Source organism: Penicillium atrosanguineum, assembly GCF_028827265.1.
Source record: "Penicillium atrosanguineum strain IBT 20685 chromosome Unknown utg000003l_segment0_segment0, whole genome shotgun sequence".
Lineage (NCBI taxonomy): Eukaryota > Fungi > Ascomycota > Eurotiomycetes > Eurotiales > Aspergillaceae > Penicillium > Penicillium atrosanguineum.
This window is the reverse complement of record NW_026623135.1, coordinates 613,124-633,456: the sequence shown is the minus strand read 5'-3', so window position 1 is coordinate 633,456 and position 20,333 is coordinate 613,124. Positions and strand designations below refer to the sequence as shown.

General features: G+C 51.2%; 9 protein-coding genes across 9 annotated transcripts; 6 read left to right on the top strand and 3 right to left on the bottom strand.

The window, feature by feature from the left end:
• Positions 1-540: 540 nt before the first annotated feature.
• Positions 541-2,290, top strand: N7443_003643 (putative amino acid permease; the record flags this gene model as incomplete). Its single annotated transcript, XM_056883699.1, has 3 exons — positions 541-1,720; positions 1,771-2,111; positions 2,174-2,290. The coding sequence occupies 3 exons, from the start codon at positions 541-543 to the stop codon at positions 2,288-2,290; spliced, it is 1,638 nt and encodes a 545-aa protein (XP_056741977.1).
• Positions 2,291-2,424: 134 nt separating this feature from the next.
• N7443_003642 (homocysteine S-methyltransferase family protein) lies at positions 2,425-3,507 on the bottom strand (the record flags this gene model as incomplete). Its single annotated transcript, XM_056883698.1, has 2 exons — positions 2,425-2,562; positions 2,611-3,507. The coding sequence occupies 2 exons, from the start codon at positions 3,505-3,507 to the stop codon at positions 2,425-2,427; spliced, it is 1,035 nt and encodes a 344-aa protein (XP_056741976.1).
• A 366-nt stretch (positions 3,508-3,873) lies between these two features.
• Positions 3,874-5,693, bottom strand: N7443_003641 (acyl-CoA carboxylase subunit beta; the record flags this gene model as incomplete). The annotated part of the gene is made up of 3 exons (XM_056883697.1): positions 3,874-4,352; positions 4,410-4,992; positions 5,040-5,693. 3 exons carry the CDS (start codon positions 5,691-5,693, stop codon positions 3,874-3,876), a joined length of 1,716 nt encoding a protein of 571 aa, XP_056741975.1.
• A 294-nt stretch (positions 5,694-5,987) lies between these two features.
• On the top strand, positions 5,988-8,047 carry N7443_003640 (putative pyruvate carboxylase; the record flags this gene model as incomplete). Its single annotated transcript, XM_056883696.1, has 2 exons — positions 5,988-6,046; positions 6,100-8,047. The coding sequence occupies 2 exons, from the start codon at positions 5,988-5,990 to the stop codon at positions 8,045-8,047; spliced, it is 2,007 nt and encodes a 668-aa protein (XP_056741974.1).
• A 367-nt stretch (positions 8,048-8,414) lies between these two features.
• On the top strand, positions 8,415-9,748 carry N7443_003639 (putative inositol 5-phosphatase; the record flags this gene model as incomplete). Its single annotated transcript, XM_056883695.1, has 2 exons — positions 8,415-9,419; positions 9,476-9,748. The coding sequence occupies 2 exons, from the start codon at positions 8,415-8,417 to the stop codon at positions 9,746-9,748; spliced, it is 1,278 nt and encodes a 425-aa protein (XP_056741973.1).
• A 2,531-nt stretch (positions 9,749-12,279) lies between these two features.
• N7443_003638 (uncharacterized protein) lies at positions 12,280-12,695 on the top strand (the record flags this gene model as incomplete). The annotated part of the gene is made up of 2 exons (XM_056883694.1): positions 12,280-12,507; positions 12,579-12,695. Coding segments are annotated over 2 exons (345 nt in total), but the record flags the coding sequence as incomplete, so codon positions are not given.
• Positions 12,696-13,483: 788 nt separating this feature from the next.
• N7443_003637 (uncharacterized protein) lies at positions 13,484-13,684 on the top strand (the record flags this gene model as incomplete). Its single annotated transcript, XM_056883693.1, has 1 exon — positions 13,484-13,684. One exon carries the CDS (start codon positions 13,484-13,486, stop codon positions 13,682-13,684), a length of 201 nt encoding a protein of 66 aa, XP_056741971.1.
• A 1,392-nt stretch (positions 13,685-15,076) lies between these two features.
• Positions 15,077-16,537, bottom strand: N7443_003636 (putative RNA 3'-terminal phosphate cyclase; the record flags this gene model as incomplete). The annotated part of the gene is made up of 1 exon (XM_056883692.1): positions 15,077-16,537. One exon carries the CDS (start codon positions 16,535-16,537, stop codon positions 15,077-15,079), a length of 1,461 nt encoding a protein of 486 aa, XP_056741970.1.
• A 434-nt stretch (positions 16,538-16,971) lies between these two features.
• Positions 16,972-19,674, top strand: N7443_003635 (uncharacterized protein; the record flags this gene model as incomplete). Its single annotated transcript, XM_056883691.1, has 1 exon — positions 16,972-19,674. The coding sequence occupies one exon, from the start codon at positions 16,972-16,974 to the stop codon at positions 19,672-19,674; it is 2,703 nt and encodes a 900-aa protein (XP_056741969.1).
• Positions 19,675-20,333: the final 659 nt, after the last annotated feature.

Below are 20,333 nucleotides of genomic sequence, written 5' to 3'. Positions count from 1 at the left end.
GTTTGTCAGTATATTACTTTTCGCCGATTCCGCTAGATCAACCGGCCCGTTGAGCGAACAGATCACTAGCCCTCTAAAGGACAAGCGAGGCCTAAGCGCATCGGTTTACTGTCGGATGAGCTTAAATCGCAGAGCGGATCAAGTCCCACATCTGCACAAAGGCCGCTGCACGTCATCACATGGAGTAATCAGAATAGATAAGACCCTCTCTACCCCGATGCAAACCGCCAAGGCGTGCTATGGCATCAAATCGAACACTATTTCCCCTCGCCCCGGTGGCCAATGTGGGAAAAATTTGAAGATTCGCCTCGGTGAAATGTGGAGACCCCGGGGGTCTGGCCCAATGATGCTAGTGATAGTGGGGTTCATCCGTGGTGCGAAAACCTAGAACCACATGTCGTGATCGGCCCGTTGAGGGATTTCGGGATTTCGGAGAAAAAAAAGAAGCTTGTCTCGCACATGGTTTCTCGTTTTCTAGAATCTTTCTTTTCGACTTTGGAGGACCTCGTGGCTTAGGTGCATCTTCACCTCGATTCGACTATGGATATGGAGAAGTCAACCCTCGCCACAGACATCCAGCCGGATGTCAAGCTGGACGACCACGATGCGCCCCTCAAGGGAGAGATGGAGCTGAATGTTGGTGGTCGTGGAGCTACCCAGCGTCGCCTGCGGAACTACCAGGTCACTATGATCGGCTTCTGCAGTGGTATTGGAACTGGACTGTTCGTCGGAACCGGTTCTGCCTACGCCAAAGCTGGTCCGGCTGGATTGCTGCTGGCGTATATTATCGTTGGAATGGTGCTGTGGTCTGTCATGCAGAGTATCGCCGAGCTGGCGACAGTCTTTCCCACTGCCGGATCATTCCCTCACTGGGCTACTCGCTTCATCGATCCATCTGTCGGTTTCTCGCTCGCCATTTCCTACGGATACTGTTATACCATCGCAATCGCCTCCGAAACGTCTGCCGCCGCCGTCATCGTTGCATATTGGACAGATATAACGCCAGCCGTGGTAATCACGGTCAGCTTGGTGTTGATTTTAGCAATTAACCTCATGAGCGTGCGCTTCTACGGTGAAACCGAAGTCATTGGCGGTGCCGTCAAGGTCCTCTGCTTCTTGGGCTTGGTGATCGTGTCCATTGTCATCACAGCTGGCGGTGGTCCGAATGGCGAGACTATCGGCTTCCGCTTCTGGCACAACCCCGGCGCGTGGACGGACTATAATGGCATCACCGGATCCGCGGGCCATTTCCTCGGATTCTTGTCCTCCTTCGTCAACGCCTCCTTCAGCTTCATCGGTGTTGAATGCGTTGTTATTACCGCTGCTGAGTCTGTCGACCCACACCGCGCCATTCCCAAGGCTGCCCGTCGCGTGACCTATCGCATTGCCTTCTTCTATGTCCTCGGCGCTCTGCTCATCGGTCTTATTGTCAGCCCCAACGCCCCAGGTCTTACCTCTGGCTCTGATAACGCCAACAGCTCTCCCTTTGTCATTGCCATTAAGGAAGCTGGTATCAGCGCTTTGCCGTCCATTGTGAACGCCTGTATTCTCGTCGCCGCTTGGTCTGCCGGTAACTCATACTGCTGGGTTGGATCGCGCATGATTCTTGCCATGACGACCGATCACCAGCTTCCCCAGTTCTTCGGCCGCTGCACCAAGAACGGTGTTCCATATGTTGCCGTCATTACCGCCTGGCTCTTCGGACCCCTGGCTTATTTGAGTAAGTGTCGCTTGTTTCGTCTCTTGAGATTGTTCACTAACAGCAATTAGGTCTTGGAAGCGGCGGAGCCGCACAGGCATTCACTTGGCTTCTCAACTTAAGTACCATTGCTGGCTTGATTGCATGGGCCTGTCTTTGCTTCTGTTACATCCGCTTCCATGCTGCGATGAAGGCGCAGGGTGTTTCCCGGGACACGCTTCCCTGGAAGGCGCCACTCCAGCCATATGCCGCCTGGTTCGGCTTCATTGGATCTAGCATCATCACTTTGGTTGCCGGTTTCCCCGTCTTCCTCAAGGGTAATTGGAACACATCGAACTTTGTTGCATCATATGTCGGCATTCCGATTTTCATTATTCCGATTATAGTCTGGAAATTGTGGCACAAAACACAGGTGAGCTTGTTGAAGATTCTTTTCGTGTTCATCAGGAACATCCGCTAATTCGTTCTCTGCAGTTCCAACGTGCCGCTACCATCGACCTCTGGTCCGGTCGTCTCCAGGACGGCGAGATCATGCCGCACAAGAACCCACGCAATACCTTGTGGGGTCGCTTCATCGACTGGCTCGTATAGCGCTAGAGACGCATTTTAGATTTGTACATAATTGCATAGCATTCAACATAGCATACGGTTAAAAAGCCATGATTCAACGTCAAATTGTTCTTTGTCTACCGGTTCTGTAGCCGATTCATTTTTGCAGATCGGAATCACCTTTGGAACTCCTTTCGGAGCTTCGCAATGTCGTGATGAGATGCTTTGCAGCAGCCGCCCACCAGGAATGACTCGAAGGGGCCCTTTGCCTTGGCGTCGTTGACAATTTGCGCAAGTTGTGTCTCCCAAGGACCCTGAAGTCTGGTCAGCTATGCACATATAAAAGAAGGTGAGATCCTTACCAAGTCTCGCTGGCCCTCTTTCAAGCTATCAGGCTTTTCCCAAACCTGCGTCGTAGTGTTGTAAACCTCCCCGTTGGTACCATCAGGATACAAAACCATAGCAGGAGCAGCCGAAAGCTGGCCCTTAGCAACAGCCCGCTGAACACTCCCTCCAAATTTATCAACCAAGCCAGCAAGCTTATGAACCTTGGTGCAGTTCATACCAATACCCCATGGCACCGGCGCACCATCCAAGGGTCCAACAGCAGCCTCAACAACCTGCTCAATGGAACTCCCATCGGGCAACGCCTCATCCTCCCTAGGAAAGACACAAGCAATCCAAAACGGCGCCTCAATTCCAGACTCCTTATACGCCCTCCGCACAGCCCGCACCTCATCAAGCCTCGGCAGTGTCTCAAACGCAACATACTGCACCCGCTCCGCCAATCCCCCCTCCGCCTCCATAAACAACCGCAGCCTCTCTAAATGCCACTGGTAAAGCGCCTCCTCACTGTCATGCATCGCGTCATATGCACCACTATACTCCTGTCCGGGAATCATACAAGCGCCGTACGGACCCAGGCTCAGCGCGATCTTGGCGCTGTCGCGGCCCTTTGCGCGTTCCGCTACCTCAACAGCCGTGCGCAGGTACCCGCCCACAGCTTGTACGGGAACACCATCTGGATATTCGGGCGTTTTAGTAAGTGCGAATCCTTCGGGGGAGACTTGGTAGGTTGCTGTGAGGAGGACGTCCACGCCAGCGGCGCCGAAGTCGCTTTGGCAGGCTTGGAGGGTGGTTGGGTCCGAAACTAGCATATGCGAGGACCAGAGTGGTGTATTAGTGCTGTCGAAGCTCACTCCATATTGGTCTTGGAGGGAGGTTCCTAGGCCGCCATCTAGGATTTGAATTGAGGCCATTTTGGGCTGTGAGGGGAGTGTTTGAAAGCGTAGTGTGTGGTGGGGTGTGCGGTTTTCTTAGTTATCTGTTGGTGCGCGTCAGTCTTATCGGGGTTACATAATCTGTTATACTTGTGGAAATTGGGCGGGGTATGCTTTAAGCTACTTGTAAGATTATGAGCGGGGACAATTATGGAAATCGAGTATTAATGGATTTATTCTTTATGTGCTCCCGGTATCCGCGTGTGGAAGGTCGTGGTTGAGTTACGTGGAGAGCTATGGCCCAAACAAGGTTATCAGGATCTGCAGTATATTTCTCAAATCCCGACATCGGGCTGTAGTTAACACCTAGATTGGCATTTATAGATGAAGCACAAAATCATCTCATCAAGCAAATGAAGGGTGAATTTTGCCATTGGCCCGATCAGCCAATCTCTCCCGCATCAGCACGTCATAAATATGTGAAGCCCAAGCACAGCAAACACTCCTCGTGTCTTTCGGGTCAATGATCTCCTCAACGCCAAATGCATTTGCCGTGCGCACAGGATTCATCAGACGCAGATACTCCTCTTCGAGCTCATTATACCGCTCCTCTTTCTTTCCAGCTTTCTCTGCCTCTCGTAGCTCGTGTCGGTGTCCAACCTCAATTCCACCGTCCAGAGGTAGTGATCCCCATTGTCCGGATGGCCATGCGACTTGCATTTCGGGATCACGGCTACCTATCATCACACCACCGGCAACGCCAAAGACTCTTCGTGTTACCACGTTGAAGATTGGCATTGTTGTGGTATAATAGGTTTTGGCTAGCTCGACGCCCCAGCGCATGGTTGCGGTGCGTTCGGCCACTGTACCAATGGCGTAGCCGGCTATAGTATTGTTAGGATTGCCACAATGTCTTCATTTAGGAGCGAGGCTGTACTCACGGACATCAAGGAACTGCACAATAGGCAAGTTCATCACATCACACATCTTCAGCAGACGAGTGAGCTTCTGGCTACCGGCAGCATCCAATGCACCGCCGTTTACTTCGCAGTTGAGCGAGATAACTCCAACAGGTCGTCCACTAAGACGTGCGAGACCACCAATGGCCGTCCGACCCCATAGTGCACCAATCTCAAACCAAGAGCCTTCATCAACCACTGATGTGATGATCGTCCGAGGATTGTACATGCGGGCCTGTCGACGAGGAATAATACTGCGCAGTGCTAGATCCTCGCGGTTTTCTGGGTCATTGCAGGGGATGACTGGCGGGGCCTCACTGCCTGAATTGGGCAGATAGCTCAAAACAGTCCGCAGCTGCTCAAAGCACTCAGCCTCGTTGGCGGCAAGATTATCAATTGTGCCATTCGTGCAATGGACCATCGGGCCTCCGAGGTCCTGAAAGTTCAAGCCTTCCTCAAATGTCGCACCCTCCACAACCTTGGGGCCTGCATTAAATAGCGATCCGATATCTGCCGCCATCACAGAAAAGTGGCACGACACGACCCGCGCAGCACCGAGACCAATCTGCTCAAGTTAGCATTACCTCTACAGTAGATAGAAACACAACATACAGCCGGACCAACAACCGCTCCCAGATTAGGAATACCCATATTCAACTGCTGGATCACAGGAGCAAACGACGCAACATGGGGAAGATAGCTCCACCCCTCTTTCCGAATAGTAGTCACACTTCCACCTCCCGAGCTCCCATCAACAAGCTTCACGACCGGCAATCGCAGGGCAATAGCCAATTTCTCCACATACACCGTCTTTCCATGGCTAGCGCCATCTGCATGCCCAGACCGGATACTAAAATCATCCGCAGTAAGCAACACCTTTCTACCTCGCAAAGTCCCCGCGCCTTGCACGTTATTACTAGGCACAAAGGCAACGGGTTTCTCACGCATAGGAGCAGTCTTCTTCCACGTCACCGTGCCAGAGACAGATCCAATTTCTTGGAAACTGCCCTCATCGAGAAGCTGCTCAATGCGCTCGTGAACCCATAATTTCCCAGCTTGTTTCTGGCGAACATAGCCACGGTGGTTTAGATCTGGTGTTGCCGCGATTTGACGGAGTGTAGCGATCTGGCCGAGTACGTCGGAGTGGTCCGCTGGGAGTCGAGCAGAGTTTGGTTTCTCTTTCCCCGGGGAAATATGCGAAGATACCTGATTCAGGCGCTCGGTAGCTTTCTCATTGCCATTCTTATCTGTGCTGCCGTTTTTCATGATGAGAAATGTGTGGAAGTGTACATGGAATGTGACGGCTGAGGATGTGATGGTCGCTTTTGATTGCCTTTCTTTATGATGGGTCCCGCTGAGGGGAAGCTTGAGCCCGAGGACCTCGGCGTAGTGATTTGTAGCGAGCTATAAGAAAATCATTTCGAGGTCGGCAAATACTTCTGCTTCTTATTCACCTGGAACTTTCTGCTTTTTTTCTTCCCGCTGGGTTGTTTACTTCTAGGCTTAGAGCTAGTTATATAGTGCGTTTGTTCTCTACCCTGGTTCTACAGATCGCGCCCCATGTCGTTACGGGACCCCCCGCAGTCTCGGCCCATTCGGCGGCTGCTGGTCGCTAATAGGTAAGTTTTTCAAACCTGAGTCAAACATTTCATGCCTATTCATTCGTATTTAGAGGTGAAATTGCTGTCCGAATCTTGCATGCAGCGAGAGAGTTGCCAACTCCCGTCGAGACAGTCGCATTATATACCTCAGACGATAGTTCGCACATTGACCTGGGGCGCCCGGATCAAGCAATCCAGGTTGCTTCTGCATCATCTTATCAAGATGCCCAATTAATTGTCAACCTAGCTTACAAGCATTCGATTGATGCAGTGCATCCAGGTTACGGATTCCTTAGCGAGGACCCAGAGTTCGCGCGGCGCATGTGGATCGATGCCAACGCAATCGTGATCGGACCTGGGTCGGAGAATCTTGCCCGCACGGGTGATAAGCTTCAGGCGAAATTACTTGCACAGCAATGTGGAGTTCCCGTATTGGAGGCTATGAGCCAGTCTACCTCCAATGTGGATGAAGCGCGTGCCTTTGCCAGACAGGTCGGTTTTCCCGTTATGATTAAAGCCGTGGATGGCGGAGGTGGACGGGGAATCCGCCTTGTCCGCAAGGAGCCGGAGCTCGATAATAGCATTCAGCGTGCTATTGGCGAGTCACCTTCTCGGACTGTCTTCTTAGAGAAGGCTGCTGTTGATGGGTTCCATCATATCGAGATCCAAGTCATTGGTGATGGCACAGGTCAAGTGCGACACCTTTGGGAGAGAGACTGTAGTGTACAGCGACGATTCCAGAAAGTCGTTGAGATTGCCCCAGCCTTGATGCGCGACCGGGCTTTGGTCGCTCGAGTTATCAGCTCGGCACTGAAAATGGCCAGCGCAATCCGATATCGATCGCTCGGCACATTTGAATTCTTGGTTAACGAAGAAAAGGGTGAATTCTATTTCCTGGAAGTCAACCCCCGCCTGCAAGTTGAGCATACCATCACCGAGTCTATCAGCGGTATTGATCTGGTGCAGACACAGCTCAGGCTGGCCCAAGGCGAGTCCTTCGGTGATCTCGGCTTGGGTTCTGCTGTCAACGCAAATGTGCCGCCGCCACCAAATTCCTTCTCAATCCAGCTTCGTCTTTGTGCAGAGGATCCAAGCAATAACTTTGCTCTCAGCATAGGCAAAGTGACAGAGTTTTTTGTCCCCAGTGGACACGGTATCCGAGTTGATAGCAACGTCAACACTTCTGGAGGCTCTGGTCTTGTCGTGGGATCGAATTTTGATAATCTCCTGGCCAAGGTCATCGTCACTGGGTCAACATGGCAAGCCACCGTCAGAAAAGCCCAGCGGGTGCTGTCTGACTCCAAGATATTCGGTGTTAAAACAAACATCAATCTCCTCAGGGGCATTGTGGCGCATGTCGATTTTATGGCGGGCAAAATCGACACGCAGTGGCTAGGAATGAAGCTCGATGAAGCTCACGAGCTGGGAGAACGCATATCGAAGAGGATTCAAAGTAACGAAAAGGTCGTTATTCCTGCGCAACCGGCAGCCCAGGCCGGACTGCCTTCCAATCTACTATTCCGCAAAGGCGACGCATGGTCTATTACGCTGGAACCACTCGATAAATCGTCAGAAAAGGTTGCCCATCATTTGAAGCTCTCGCGAGTCCTTCGCAATGAGTTCCCAACCGCTCTCGCCGCTGATATTGAGTATACCACTCCCACATCACAGACTGCCATACCATATCGCATGCAGCTAGAGACGACGACCACCGCCGCGTCGGCCTTGGTCTCATCTTCACACCGTCGTGGAGACCCCAATAACCCGCGACATGTCGTTCTTCCACTCTCTGGCAGACTTATTGAGATATTGGTTGCCGAAGGAGATACCGTCGCCGAGAATCAGGTATTGGCCTTTGTCAAGCAGATGAAGATGGAGCTGGAGGTACGCAGTCCGCACGCTGGAAAGGTGAAATGGGTTCATGAGATGGAAGACGAGGAGGAAGATGTTGCTGAAGGCATGCTGCTTGTTGAACTCGACGAAAAACAAGACCCAGGGCATGTGCGAGGAAAGTTGTGAAGTGAAGCACAAATGAGAGTTAAATAAAGAGCAGCAATGAAAACTAGAAGGAATTCTGGTCTGTTCATAACTCATTCTTGGTTGTAAGCAGACATGAACTAGCATCATTGGTCTAGTGGTAGAATTCGTCGTTGCCATCGACGAGGCCCGTGTTCGATTCACGGATGATGCATTTATTTTTGCTTACTGTTTTTTTCTTGATTGTCTTTTTTATTTTCTTCAAATGCGCCACCTTTAGTGTGTTGGTTTCCCCGAAATTGTGCCACAATCAAACTAAGATTAAGTTGATCTGCGCGGGCACGTGGCGCGCACCGAACGACGTCACCGCTACTCTTCATCCCTCTCCAACACACTCGAGCTGGCCAAGATGGACCTCAATCTCTACATATTGACCGCTAATTGCGCTCGTGAGCTTATCGATGTCGACCTTTTCGCTGAGCATTTCTTCGATCCGCTCCACGCTTCGAGCGCCCAAAGCTTCCCCGCGCCGGAGCTCATCGTGCTCTCTCTGCAAGAGATAGCTCCGATCGCCTACTCTTTCTTGGGCGGATCGTACCTGGCTCCTTATTTCGAAGCATTCGTCAGAGCTGTCAAGAAAGCTACTGTAGAGCAATGGAACGAATCTTACGTGAATTTGGTCAAAGACCATACAGGCATGACAGGGTTGATGGTCTTTGCTCGCGCTGATATCTCCTACAAAATCTCGTGGATCGACATGGCTCATGTTGGCTTTGGTGTCCAGGAAATGGGCAATAAGGGAGCCGTGGGAGCTCGTCTGGGCTACACTGTTGATGACGACTCTGACAAAACTGTCGATTTGACCTTTGTCGCGGCGCACCTGGCGCCCTTCGAGAGTGGTCTGGAGCAGAGAAATTTGGACTGGAAAAGCATCGTCGAGCGCTTAGTGTTTTCCCATCCAAAGGATATTGAAAAAGATTCAAACACCGACGAAAGCACAGCTCTCTTGAACCATCGCCGTTCATCCTCCCACTCAGAAGACAGTCGCCGAGATCTATTCGCACCAGACTCCTACGTCTTCCTCGCTGGAGACCTGAATTACCGTACTTCCAATGTTAGCCCACTGAAGACAGATATTGTCCGCTTCCCCCGGCGGGACGTCAACCGTGACGACCCATTACACTATTCGCACCTCTTGAAAGAAGACCAACTTATGCGCGAGATGCGTGATGGCCGAAGCTTTCACGGCCTAACAGAGGCGCCGATCGACTTCCCCCAACATACAAATACTCCGACGCAGCGCGCCAAGCGGCAAAGCTGGGCATCGACGCTGACCCCGAATGGAAATGGTCGAGTCACCGCTGGCCCAGCTGGTGTGATCGAATCCTCTTCCTCGACAGTCCATCCTGGGCCGGTGAAGGCGGGCATGTCAGGCCCCAAGCATATAATGCACTGCCACTACTCCCGCAGTCAGACCACCGCCCCGTGGCGCTGGCTGCGACGATCTCTCTCAGTCATGCTGAGCCATCTACAGATCACACGGATACGCGATCCAAAGCGTTGGCTCCATTTTCAATTGACCCCAGCTGGAAAAGTCGGCGGGATGCTGCTCGACAGAAGGAGTTGGTGGTGGGTGTGTTTGCCTACCTGGGGCTAACCTGGGAAGGGAATGGGCTGCTCCTTGCATCGACGCTGGGACTTTTAGGTGCATGGATTGTGCTTCGGTCTCTTTGGGAAGTCTAAACCTCGTCTACCTCTTTAAGTCCAAGTTATAAGTCTAGACCTCAGGGGGGGGTGGTTCAGTCATCATGTATCGCATTTTCGAGTAATCTCAAGTTAAAAATACCAGGCAATAATAATCCCTTTTTTGGGGTCACATGGCCAGCCTCGTTATTCTGACTCTTGACCCCGTGACGACATTTTCTACATCAGATAAATCTGCGGCTGTCCCAGACCGGCAAAGCAGCGGCTCACAAACAGGGTTGGGCGGTGGAATCAGCCACTTCGGTCAACAGCACACAACGCGATAGGCTCACATGAGTGGGCGTCGAAACGCTCTAGATGCAGCATGCAGACAGGATGGACGTGGCTGGTCTGACCGGGGTCCAAGCGAATGACCTCACCCCAGTTCCCGATATCTCTTTTTAGTGCCTATCTTGTTCAAGTCTGGTGGTGACGACTGGGGCTGCATCGGCGCGCCGTTGTTGTCATGGTAAGGTTTACCATCAAGCACCGGTCATACGGCGTTCCGTGGAGTCTGGCTGTGGTGGTCCAGATCGAGATAGCCAAGGCTCGTGTTCCACAGCCTACTTCTATGCTTCGACGGGGTTCCTTTGGTGCCTGGTCCGGTGTCTAACGCGGTCCACACGTTCTTTGGTGGTCCGCTACATCCGAGCTGGAACTAGAACTAGGACTGCGGTTGCCCTTGGTTGAGCTCATTGTGGGTTCTACAGCTTTAGCTGTGGCTAAGGCGATCTACTTCCCGAAGGGGATGGAGCTACGATAGGTCGGAGAACTACAGGTGCCGTCGCATCCGTAAGATTAAATCATCGATAGAGCAGATGAGTCTGTCAACTGACCCGGAAGCTATATCTCGACAAATGGAAGACTACCCCTTCCCTGCCGCTGCCAACCCTGTGCAACACGCGGTGGGCTGACGAAAGCGTAATTTGTCCTAGCCTGCCAAGGAGGGGGGTTTTCTAGACGGGTCAAAAAAAGTAGACGCCCTTAGGAGACCAGAACCAAGGATTCAAGCTTTCTTTTGGATTGGACTCGGTCTGGAACGTAAAGTGAATTTTTAACGTTGACGTCTCGGCCAAGGCCGACGCTTCGTCCGAGTTCTACGCGGAACGGCAGATGTCCAAGGTCGGGTTCCACAGCCTCCACCGAGCAGCCACAGAGCAAGTTGCCGCGTTGATCCATGTGAAAGTGATAGTGATAATCATGGCTCATCACCTCAGGCGCAGGCGCAGGCGCAGGCACACACTGCTGGGGGCCTAAGTGGGCAAGGGCTGCGACACTGGCAGGGCTGATACCGCGCTGATGCCATATCGATACCAATACCACCAATACCATCAATACCGCGAAATTTCACAGGCCCGAACGGATCAATCGAGGAAATCCCGCGGGTGGGGATTTTCCAGAACATCGCTTGGAACTCCGGTCTGGACTTCTAGAATCCCGATCCCAAGCTTCCATCCTTCTACCGAACGCCTAGCGCCTAGCGCCAGACGCCTCAGAAGTATTGTGTCGGGCATCAATTCGAAACAGAGGCATGGTAGACGGGATGGGCTCAGGAAAGGGGGCATCAAAAAAAAAGGGGGCGGGGAGGGGGGGGGGAAAAGAGCTCAGAAGGGTCCAGTGCCACGTCGGCATTTCACATAATGGCCCTCTAGTACAAAAACACTCAATCTGATTCCTTTCACCACCTGCTCCACTTGGCCCTGCAATATAGGGTGAGACTGCGAGTCATTCCAGCGCGATCCGGGCCCTGCACCAGGCCGTTGACGCATTTCTTTTTGTCCCATGCCTCTGCGCTCATTGGCCGACCTCTTCCTCTCCATGCATCGAACAGAGGCATCTCAGCCGATCATAAACCCGCATTACCGGGAAGGCGATCGACCGATCTGCCTGCGAACGGAGGTGCCATGACAGTATGTGAGATAGCACTAGCTCCCAAATATGCAGATGCCTATAATATAGGATATAGGATATAGGATATACGTAGAAAGAGTGCTAAGGGCCCGAGAATATATGAAAAGATGACTTTCTCGTTCAATGTTATTTGGGGGGGGCAAGTGACAGAGATTAACAAAAAATAAATCAATCAATCAATCAATCAAAAATGAATTTTCGGAGAAAAAAACGTTCATTGGAACGAACAACCCCAGTCTACAACAAACGGCGCCGTTCCGTTACCCGTAACAATGGAACCCTAAAATTCCTAGTCCTCCTTTTCTTTATTTTTTTATTCTTTTCTTTTTCTTTTTTTTTTTTTTTTTTACCCAGATGTTCGATGTTTCATGTTTTTGAGCCTCTCTGGATATAAGACCCCATAGACCCCCTCTCTTCTCGGTAAATCTCCAAATTTCAAAGTCTCATATCCTTTACCATTTATGATCCCTGCCCTGGACTAGCGCTATTTTCCCTACCTATTCACCCGCGGCCTCCGACGTCATCCGTGAGCTTCTTACTTTGAAAACGACGCGGAATAGAGTTCAAACATTTCTTCCCCTGGTTTCTTTAAGTGATCTACTCCCCTCGACTTTCCAGCGTCAACTCCTCAACTCTTGAACTCGTCAACTCCCGTCTTCCGCTTCTACCCGATTACTGCCTCACCGCATAACCGCCTTGGTTCCGCCTTACTTCGACGTGCCGCGACTGCTTTCCCCGCGACTTCCCCGCGAAATCTATATTTCGTCACCATGTACTCCTGCGCCAACTACCCCCGTGGCTGCCGGGGTCGCGTCAACCGTCAGGGCGCCAAATGCTCCGACTGCGTCGTAAGTACCTCATCTTCACCTCTGACTTTATAGACCATTCCGTTTGAGAACGCACACTAATATCAACCCAGACTTTGAACCTCCGACGCCCAGCGTCCGCATCCCCTTTTGCGCAACCGCGCGACTACAAGCGCCAGCTTCCCTCGCAACTCCTCACCGACTTCTCAAAGGATATCCCAGAGCTGTAGAGCGCATCATCCCCGGGATGGTCCATTATCAGGCGCGCATGTCTGGAAAACATCCAGCAGGCTGGCACTGAGTTCGACGTGAACTTTCTGGATGTCGGACCTCCCCACGTTACCATCATATGCATCGCCGGGAGTTTGATTTGATACACCACGAGAATGGCGGCTCTTTCGTTATGGAATTTCTTCTTACACTTGCGCTGCGCCTTTCGCGGGACGCCTTTTTCACTCGCTTCTTATTTTTATGTTTTCCTATGGCTTTACGGGAGCAGATACTTACTGCATGGAGGATAGAGATCATTGCATGGATTACCGGCACTCATGGATCTGCCACTGGTGGGCAGTGGCGTCGATGGGACGTTGATGCGTCGATCAGTGATTGACCTCTCGTCTCGTTTTTCTTCTCCTTGCGCATATGTCTGTCTTATGTCCCTGGATTCTGCTTCTTTTTTTTTACGTTCGCTATGCCATACCCCCCTACGTCTAACTGCGTTTAATGCTTTCAATCTTGACGTGATCGTTATCTCATAGTTTTTAGTTAGATATCTCATCGCATTGATACTATGCCTATGCCCATCACAGCCCTCACTTTGACTCTCATCTCCTTCAGCTCGTAATGCAGACGTATTTTTGGACATGCCAAGAACCGGCATCTAAAGTTCACCACAGCCCCGTCACCGCCTCAACCACGTTTCGAGTTCGCATCTAGAACCGCCCATTTCTAATTCCCGACCTGACCGTTTGACCCCCAGCCTGCGTGGATCGGGATCGGAACTATATTATCAGCCGCAATGCGCCATCCTGAGACGCTTCAGATCCATGTCCCGGGCGCAGCTCCAGCTCCTTCGAAACAACGCTCCTTCGAAACAACGCTCCTTCGAAACAACGCTCCTACCATCTGCGATTTCGAGCGAGCTGCATTCTTCCAGCGTCTTCTATGCGTCACTAACGGCCCAGGTCCTCGATCCCGGGTCCGATTCTCAGCCACGTGAAACCCGGCTGTCACCAGTCATGGTCACGGCCAAGTGGTCAGGCATTTTGGATTCCTTTGGGACGAGAGTACTAAAGCCGATCTTTCCAGAATCGTTCTACTCCGTAAATATAATTATATATCCCAATCCGGCATATGTTTCGCGGATAATTATTCCTAGTCGGGCATCTGCTCGGAGGAAGTCTCGAGGCCGTTTAGGCTTCTAGAAATCAAACCTAGAAACATGATCAGGTAAGATGAGAGCCGGCTTCATGGTCCCAAAACGTTTCACGCTATCCATCGCCACAGCTCAAAAACATGTATTTTTCAATGCTCCACCTGTCTCATTCTTTTGACAGTTCAACCCCTGGCTTAGGGGGAGACTATCTCTCTAGTGTGTCCATTAGGAGAATGGGCCCACGCTAACCACAAGAGATCCTCATCTCCACTTGATTTTGCAATCACGAGACTGTGAACAATGCGAGTACGAATTACGGATTACGGAGTTTATAGACGAGAACCAAGATTCGAGTCGATCTAGGCGTAGGGCTATAGGATACCTGATACAGGTATGCCAATTTGTGTAAATTACCGAGGTAGGAAATTAGCGGGATTTTCATAGCGGGTCAAAGAAATCAAACTGGCTGCCTGACTTTGCCCCCACAGTTCCAGTTCAAGTTCCAGTTCGGGTTCCCAGTTCGAACCGTATAAATCAAACACCCTCGTGGGGCCAACTGTTTAATTCCCGGCGGTTCTCGTGTTCTCGTGCTGTTTGTGTGTTAGCCCCTTTTTGCGCCCTCAGCCACAGATCATGGCGGTTTCAGCCTGACTCTGTGGGGAATCCCGGTCTCCACTTCTCCTCTTCAGGGGGTCTCGTTTCGGTAGCCTCGGGGCTGATCTGGTGTTGATGTCTTAAGGCTCGGGGTTGGTTTTGTCCGAGTTTCGCTTTGAGGATTTAGCCTTGTCTTGCTTTGCGCGAGGCTGATTCGATTGAGATCCTTCGAGGCTGACGTCTGTCGTGCAGATGTGGGTTTGGGCTCCCTGTCAGGCTTGTTTCTGTAGCCGATAGCCGGTGCGTGCTTTGCACTTTGCTTGGTGCGCGGGCTCGAGCGCGGTGGATCTGAGCTGGCTGGTGAATTTCGGGTAGAGATGGGACTGCCAAAGTTGCCGTGTTGATGATGTTCTCAAACTGGACCCCTGGCTATTTAGTAGCATGACGCGGTTGAGTCCTGTAATCTCGGGTTAAATAGAGTGCGACGTTTTCCATAGGCTGGACATCCGATGGATATCCGAGTGGGCTTAAAGATAAGAGGTCTCATATCCATGATATTCAAGTATTGAAGTTGGATGCATGGTAGATGCGATATGGTCTATGGACCTAGGTTTGCGCTTCAATATTCAGTACCTCACCATGCTATCCGATGTGATCACTTTCTAGCATTTTAGAGCACACCCATTTGGCAGTCTGTGTGTGAAGACTCCAGTATCGCTCATCCTCCTGGACCTGAGACCCTGTCTCAGTCTTATTTTTGTGCAGCTTACCAAGGGCCTCGAATACCACGACTTGGTCTCGCATATGCTGGTCCAGGCATGATCTCATTTTAGACACTGACTCAGATTTAGGGTTGCTATCCGGTACAGGCTGGTCTGCGAGTTCTTGCATGAACCCGTGTACACACTCGTCAATCAGATCAGCGACGGTTTCCACATCAGTCTTATCCCGACCACCCTTGGCATGCGACTTTTGACCCTTCTTTCCCTTCTTGGGACTGATGTCTTTCCCGAGGAGAATGTCGTGACCAATTCTGAAACCCGTAGATGTGTGGGCCACTAGGAGGATGTACAACCGACTGGTGGTGGATGTCGGCTCGGATGTATGCACCTGGATTGGTATGCGGGTATCTTGCTCTGGGCAGTCGTCCGATAGTGAGTCGGATGGTGACTCAAAGATCTTTGGGTCCAAAGCCTGAAGTGCTTTACGTAGGGCTCGACGAGTCTGTCGTTCGACAAAAGTGCGGATCGTCGATGCCCCCGATGTTCGTTCCTGTGCGAATCCCGTATCCGGTGCGAGAATAGTCACATCGATGCAATTAATCTTTCCGCGCTCGTGATCCAAGAGGTTAATCTGTGGGAAACAAGCTCCTAGGACCATTGATTCTGCTTTTGTCATCACACTCTGCTTAAATAGATTCAGGTTTTCCACGTTCGATTCAGTTCCTGCTGACGCAAGAGGATGGATGTAGAAGGTAACTGAGCCTATTTCTATCCTTCCTACTGACCATCCACGCTTGTTCAGGGTCATAGAAAGAGGAGGAAGACCCAGTCTAGCAAAGTTAGGCCCCATGACTTGAGTAGCGTAGTCATATGAAGGTGAGTCGGTACCATTGGTACCTCCTTGTATGGTCAACCTGATACATTCTGATCCTGCCCGGGATCCCACGTATAGTAAATACGGGTATAAGGCTTGGAAGATGAGAAATACCGAGCCCGGACTTGACAAATTGATGTTGTATTCGGGTTGTATCGCAACGTTTTTGAGGGAAATGAGAATGGTCTCATTGTTCCGGCAAGAAGTATCTTCAGGAGTTGACGGGCAGAAGGTCACAGACTGCGAGCCGACTTGATCGCCGTCAGATATGCTACCACTGATCTTTGCCAGGAGCTTGACTGCGGCTCTGTGAGATGGCCTCAGCCCTGTCTTGCCCTTGCGATTTCCGCGAACATGGTCGACTGTCACAGCGCGACCGGTCAAAGCTGAAAGAGCCAGCGCATTTCGCATGAGCTGACCACCACCTTCGAGGGTTCTTCCGTCGAGATGAACATGATCATAAGGAAATCTTGGTGGAGAGTCTTTACTCGACGGAGGTTGTGCCATGACATGCGGGATGAAATTGAGTACAATGGAGATCTACATTTCTCTACTGGCCCGATGCCTTCCCTTTTAAATGATTCAACAGCTGGAGGTTCCTCGAATTCCCCCTTGGTGATGCGTCAAATTGAGTCAGGCGAGGCTGCCCGTATTCCCATGACTCACATCGCTCATGTCAGGCTCCGCACATACTAAGCTTCTCTGGGTCCACTTTCATATAGTTTCAAAGATCCGTCGTTGATTTCCAAGGATCAAGTCGCCAAATCTAGCGATAGCTTCGAGGTAAACACCTTCCAACTTCCAACCATGGCACCCTCGCACCTCGCACCTCGCACCTGCCCTGCAGGCACTTGCCCTGGATTTCTCTCTACGAATACGTCCAGTACTTCGTCTCATCACATCTCCATTGGCATACTCTATACACTGCATATATTCGCAGTATGTTTTCCTCATTTACTACAAAAGACCGTCTCCGTCGGTCCATGTCTTCTCGTTCTATCCACAAGCCTCCCCTTCCTGAAGTGGGCGTCATCGATCCCAATGTCGCCAAGGCCCATGCGGCAGCGGCAGCCTCTAAAGCCATGCGCTTAAGCGAACGATCATCTACAGAGTCCAGGAACTCGTACGATCGACTGGGTGGGCCAATACATATGGCTGTACCTAGACGACGACCGAACTCCAGTCTGCAGGGGACAGACGATGGTTTCTCGGTCTCCTCGACATCTGCCGTACCCCCAGTACCTCCAGTACCTCCAGTGACACCGCGCCAGTCAATAGAGTCGGGCTCTCGGACTTGTATTGCAAAGGCAATTCTTCCTCCACCGAATACAGATTTCAAAGGCCTTGATGGACGTGATAGCTCGGTTCCTTCTTCATACCGCCGACTCCGCAAAGCCAAGTCCATGTTCTCCACCAGACAGCGCTCATCAAATATCACCTACAAAGTGTCCCCAAAGTCCCCAAAGTCTCCTCGGCATGGTATCGACCTTGACCGAAGCCCAGGCTTCGAGCTGCCACGCACACTGAGACCTTCCATCTCTTTCATCCGCGGAGGTAATCTTCCAGGATCGCGAGGCATTCGTCATGCCAAAAGCCACGATGTCGCAATTCAGCTTGCACGCAACCAGTTTCTCGAAGAGTCTAAGGGAGCAGGACCCGCCAGACGCCCATCTCTTTTCATGTCCAGGAACAAGAGGGAGCCCAAGCCTTTCCGCAAAACATTCCGTGTCATAAGCGATGCTTGTATCGGCGCAGTTTCTCCTGAGCAGGCTGGCTTCAAGCACTGTCGCACTAGATCGAGAATCTTCTCTGCTTCTTTCAAGAAGGGACTCAAACGGGTGTTTGGGCTTTCAAAGCCTGTCGAGCAGAAGTTCCAGCTTTACGATGAAGACATTTGTACCGTTATTGAAAAGCCTACAGTCAAGCTTCAGCCTTTCAGTGTTACGCCCGAGCAAAATGTTAGCGTGAAGCATTGGAGTGGGACGAACCAGTTGCAGCTAAAGCAGGAGTCTCCTGGTCACGATAGCACCTGTACATCCGTCTCGCGCGTCACCAGCTGGGCCGATTCAACCGCGGCCAACACCGTAACTACTCGAAAGACTGGACATCGCCAATCACTTTCATTGATCGAAGAACATGGGGACTTGAACCAACGACTTCCTCGAATGCCAGCCCGTGTCGTTGTAGGCAACATTTCGCCCAGCAACAGATCCAGCGCACACAAATTGGATCCCTGGGTCAACAGCCAGGATCTATACACTGCGTTGATGAAGCAGATTGGACAAACAGCAGGGCACAACTCAGAAGAGGAGATAACTTTCGGCGCCGTGCCAGAACACCGTGTGGTTCCAGAATGCACCACCTCCGTCTATTCATACCGCAGAGGACCATCCGTCCGCCATGTCGCAAGTGGAGATTCTTCGCCTGTATCATTTTCAACTGCGCACCGCGGTGATTCACAATCTCCTCGAAAAAAACCTCAGTCGAACAGATACGCTCAACGATCTCGGGTGTCTCGATACTTGCCTGGCCAAGAGAACTGTCGACCTTTGAGCCCCTATGCGGTGGGGAAATCTTCCCAGTCAGCATTCATCATCAATGAACATTCCGATCAATCAACTGCGAGCGTTGTCGTTACTAATTGCGAGGACATCCAAGACCTATCAAGATCTTCGAGTATCTACTCTCGCAGCACCGGTGTCAAGACCCTCACAGAAGACATTGATACTGATGATGACCAGTCTCTGGGTACATGCGAAGAGCCTGGTACGGTGACTATTTTTCCTTCTGAGCGCCACTGTTCTCCAACTCGGAACTCTGGATCAAGCGCTCCCAGGTCTCAGGTGCAGCCAAGCGTGGACTGGCAGCAGTGGATGAACTCCCAGATTGGCAGAATTGAGACCACGAGCCCTATGAGGGAGCACTTCCGGGAGAATGCACAATACCAGGAAGATGAAGATGAATTCTTCATGGGTTTGATACGGCGAGCCCAGGGGCCAAGTTCAGAGTCGATCGTTAGTCCATATGTTGAAGGGCCAAATAAGCCAGCATGCATTGAAGCACAGGCACCGATAGAGTTCAAAGTCTCGGCTCAAAACAACTTCTCTCGTCCCTTCAGTCGCTCGTCAAGTATTCGAACCATTGTCACATCGCAAAAGATCGAACCCAGCTTCGCAGAAATCGAGTACACCCACCCCTCTGGCGCTCATGTCAATGCCAACCAGGCCGAAAATACCGTGCCCAGGCTTGCAATTCCCAAGAAAAGCTCTCTGTCACCACTGTACGTGCGAGCGGGCACCCTACGTGAAGCGCCCGACTCTCCTACTCCTCGGCGCGACAATGCAGGGTCCCAGAAGCGAACCTGGACACAGGAGCAGTACCGGCAGTATTCAGTACGGCGCCCGATCGCAAATGGGAGGCCCAACTCCTTCCGATCTGTGCGAACATATCGGGATATCCGCGGTCTAAATAACGAGAACACACGTCAGCAGGAGGAACACGACGAGATGATGGGCGAGTACCACAAGCTCCAGGACATTCGCTCAACAGTTTCCAGCAAGCATATGGTGGAGATGTTTTTGAACAGTCGACGACGTCCAGGAGACACAGAGACATCAAATGACAAAGCCGAAGTATTTCTATAATGCGTTCTGATTTTCGGGATTTGGATTGATTGGTGCGATGGACTGAGTATATTCTTCCCCGGCCACTCATTTCCACCATGTCCGCACACGCTTATATATATCAGAGTTGAAGGTTTCAGTGAAGTGCTATTGCAGATTGTATTAAGACATTCTTATTTCACAAAAAGAAACAGAAGAATGAGCCTGAGCAAAAATGGAAACAGATCGTAAAATCAAAGATGCAAAAAGAAACTCTCCCTCGGGGAATCGAACCCCGGTCTCCCGCGCTTATCGGTGTTAATGACAAGCGGAAATCATGACCACTAGACCAAGGAAGATGTAATAGCCGAGTTACTGCTCGACCACTTGGGTGGTTGATGGGATATCCGGCTTCGTCTTGTTATAGAAGCCATTAATCCAACAATTTCGGAAAGTCAGCATCATTTACGGTCACCTCGTACAGACCAAACTAATTAATTCAAACCCCACTATCGGATCTAGTAATCCCGAGATCTTTGAGAAAGTTTGTCTATACGGGTGGACTAATTCCTTACAGCCCTAGAGCTCAAGTACACCCAAGAAACGCGCTACTTGAGGCAACGCACAACGCACAAACCATTCTTAGCTTCAAGGCGCATTCAGACCTTAATTTAGGAGAGCTAAGTGCGGACGAACAGAAA